The sequence below is a fragment of the Hyperolius riggenbachi genome, chromosome 6 (genome assembly GCF_040937935.1).
Source record: "Hyperolius riggenbachi isolate aHypRig1 chromosome 6, aHypRig1.pri, whole genome shotgun sequence".
Lineage (NCBI taxonomy): Eukaryota > Metazoa > Chordata > Amphibia > Anura > Hyperoliidae > Hyperolius > Hyperolius riggenbachi.
The window spans coordinates 391577338-391581046 of record NC_090651.1 but is presented as its reverse complement, the minus strand read 5'-3'; the positions used below and the strand labels follow the sequence as shown (position 1 = coordinate 391581046).

At 41.8% G+C, this 3709-nt stretch overlaps 1 protein-coding gene across 1 annotated transcript; it reads right to left on the bottom strand.

Annotated features, from left to right (window-relative positions):
• Positions 1-1131: 1131 nt before the first annotated feature.
• LOC137522322 (formyl peptide receptor-related sequence 4-like) lies at positions 1132-2208 on the bottom strand. Its single transcript, XM_068242353.1, has one exon. The coding sequence runs from the start codon at positions 2206-2208 to the stop codon at positions 1132-1134; it is 1077 nt and encodes a 358-aa protein (XP_068098454.1).
• Between the last annotated feature and the right edge of the window lie 1501 nt (positions 2209-3709).

The window sequence follows — 3709 nt, the reverse complement described above, 5'->3', positions numbered from 1 at the left end:
TATTATTATTTAGAGGAAAGTGTCCCTAAATTGAACCTAAACTGAGAAGGATATGTATTTTTCCTTTTAAAATAATACCAGTTGCCTGACTCTCCTGCTGATCCTGTGTCTCTAATACTTTTAGCCACCCACAGCCCCTGAACAAGCATGCAGATCAGGTGCTGTGGCTGAAGTCAGACTGGATTAGCTGCATGCTTGTTCCAGGTGTGTGATTCAACCACTACTGCAGCCAAAGAGATCAGCAGGACTGCCAGGCAACTGGTATTGTTTAACAAGAAACATCCATATCCCTCTCAGTTTAAGTTTCCTTTAACACTATTAATGACAGCTGTAATTTCTCAATGGATAAGGGAGAATTTACTGAAAAGAAGGAGAAAAGCCCAAAAGGCCGATGCTGTGACAATTCCACAACTAGGAGAGACCAGAGACCATTTCAGTATCTTTTGTACACTCAGTAATAGTAACATCTTCATGTTCTGATGAATCATTTGCCAAAATTCAGAGAAAGTGGGGAACTATTCATTACAAAGGCATTCGATATGAGTTTAGTGCTCTCCGGGTGATCTGTGTATCTCCTCTCAGCCTCGTCAGGTTCAGCTCAGCTCTAGCTAAACGATCAATGCTCACGAAACGATCATGTTCAGCTCAGCTCTGGCTAAACAATCAATGCTCTAGCTAAACAATCATGTTCAGCTCAGCTCTAGCTAAACGATCATGTTCAGCTCAGCTCTAGCTAAACGATCATGTTCAGCTCAGCTCTAGCTAAACGATCATGTTCAGCTCAGCTCTAGCTAAACGATCATGTTCAGCTCAGCTCTAGCTAAACGATCATGTTCAGCTCAGCTCTAGCTAAACGATCATGTTCAGCTCAGCTCTAGCTAAACAATCAATGCTCACGAAACGATCATGTTCAGCTCAGCTCTAGCTAAACGATCATGTTCAGCTCAGCTCTAGCTAAATGATCATGTTCAGCTCAGCTCTAGCTAAACGATCATGTTCAGCAGCATCTAGCTGTGTGTAAGGAAGGCCTTACTACTGATAGAGCTCCACTGAGTATAACAGCTCGTAGGTCCTCTGGAACCTGCAGTGGCAGCATCATGTCTATCAAGGCTTTATTTGCAGAGTGCACTTTCAGTTATAGGTCTCCATCTCTGTCTCTATCATGGTTTGATCACGCTGGATCTCGGACATGGTTTGATCACGCTGGATCTCGTTTTCACACTTTTCTTGGAATGTGCTTTCCAAGAGAAATGGGAAGGATTTCAGTAAGCTCTTCTTAAAATCCCTCCCGACGAAAGCATACACTAGTGGATTTACACAGCTGTTACAGAAACCCAAGGCATAAACAACGTGGAATACAATGAAGTTTATATTGTCACTTATTCCTATGTTCATATGATCGAGGAAAGGCCAGAAATGGAAGGGAAACCATAGACAGAAAAAGCTAAGCACAATGGCTGCAATAACTTTCAAGGGTCGGCTGGATCCTGAAAGATTCCTGTTTCTTCTCAACCTATGTGTGATGAGGCTGTAGCATATTAATATGATGGTAAAAGGGATGAAGAACATGAAGGTAAATCTGGCAATGAACATGGCTTGGTCCCGGAACTGGTCAGTATGATAGTCACTGGAGTAGGCCGGAATGCAGTAGGAGATGCCATCATCTTCATCATGATCGATAGTGAAGAAGGCAAGATAAGGAGAACTGAGTATAAGGCATGCTGTCCAGACGCAAAAAGAGACCGATGAAGCTAGCTTGAGAGTCCTATGATTTTTGGACCACACTGGGCACATAACAGATGTACAACGATCAATACTGATGATCATAAGAAAGGAAGTACTAACAGACATGTTGAGGAACAGAGCAGTGAATATGACCTTGCACATAATTTGGCCAAAAGGCCAGTGACCATCCAAGACCCATTCCGTTATCTGGAGTGGGAATAAGATGTTAAAGATGAAATCAGCGATGGCCAAGTTGAGGAACCAGATGATATTGACTGTTTTGTGCATTTTGAACCCTGCAATCCAGATGACCAGTCCATTCCCAAGGGTTCCTAGGATGAAAGTCATGCTGTAAATAAGAATATTCATACTTTTTACAGCCTGAAAGACATTTGGATCTATAGACTCCTCTGGGAGGAAATACTGAGTGGTGTCCTCGGTGGCATTTAATAAATACATGAAGTCCTCTGTGGTTTCTTCCATCTTTTTCAAAACTCTGAGAATAAAAAGAGAACGTATAAAGATGTATAAACACGTCAGTAACAATGATGGTTTTATTATTACAACTCACTTGGCATTGACCAATGGGAAGAACTCGAGAGTTTAGCCTCGTACACACATCCAGTTTTTGATTGGCCAGTTTTACCCCCTCCATTTAGTGTGAGAGACTATCTGTACAATCTGCTCATAGAATTCAAAATCTGCTGGCCCTCATACTTAATGGAGGGGGTAAAATTGGTCAGTGATTGGCCAATTCAAATTGCATGTGGGTATTTACCCTTAGGCCCTGATTTACTATGTTGGAGAGCAGCAGAGAACATATGAGATCCAACGAACATGGACTGAAGTATTTTACAAATTGTCAATTACAAGCTGTCTGAGGTTTGTAATCTTCATTTGGGTCATATCATACCATAGTGAGCATTAATGTATGAGTATTATTTCCCTCAACTTTGTGAAACCTGAAAGGTCCAAAAAATATAATATTATAAGTCAGGGGCTGCCTGTCATGTAGCTGGTTGCTTGTTAATTAACCAGTGTAATATTATAAGTCAGGGGCTGCCTGTCAAGTAGCTGGTTGCTTGTTAATTAACCAGTGTAATATTATAAGTCAGGGGCTGCCTGTCATGTAGCTGGTTGCTTGTTAATTAACCAGTGTAATATTATAAGTCAGGGGCTGCCTGTCATGTAGCTGGCTGCTGGTTAATTAACCAGTGTAATATTATAAGTCAGGGGCTGCCTGTCATGTAGCTGGTTACTCGTTAATTAACCAGTGTAATATTATAAGTCAGGGGCTGCCTGTCATGTAGCTGGCTGCTCGTTAATTAACCAGTGTAATATTATAAGTCAGGGGCTGCCTGTCATGTAGCTGGCTGCTCGTTAATTAACCAGTGTAATATTATAAGTCAGGGGCTGCTTGTCATGTAGCTGGTTGCTCGTTAATTAACCAGTGTAATATTATAAGTCAGGGGCTGCCTGTCATGTAGCTGGCTGCTCGTTAATTAACCAGTGTATTATTATAAGTCAGGGGCTGCCTGTCATGTAGCTGGCTGCTCGTTAATTAACCAGTGTAATATTATAAGTCAGGGGCTGCCTGTCGTGTAGCTGGTTGCTCGTTAATTAACCAGTGTATTATTATAAGTCAGGGGCTGCCTGTCATGTAGCTGGCTGCTCGTTAATTAACCAGTGTAATATTATAAGTCAGGGGCTGCCTGTCATGTAGCTGGTTGCTTGTTAATTAACCAGTGTAATATTATAAGTCAGGGGCTGCCTGTCATGTAGCTGGTTGCTTGTTAATTAACCAGTGTAATATTATAAGTCAGGGGCTGCCTGTCATGTAGCTGGCTGCTGGTTAATTAACCAGTGTAATATTATAAGTCAGGGGCTGCCTGTCATGTAGCTGGTTACTCGTTAATTAACCAGTGTAATATTATAAGTCAGGGGCTGCCTGTCATGTAGCTGGCTGCTCGTTAATTAACCAGTG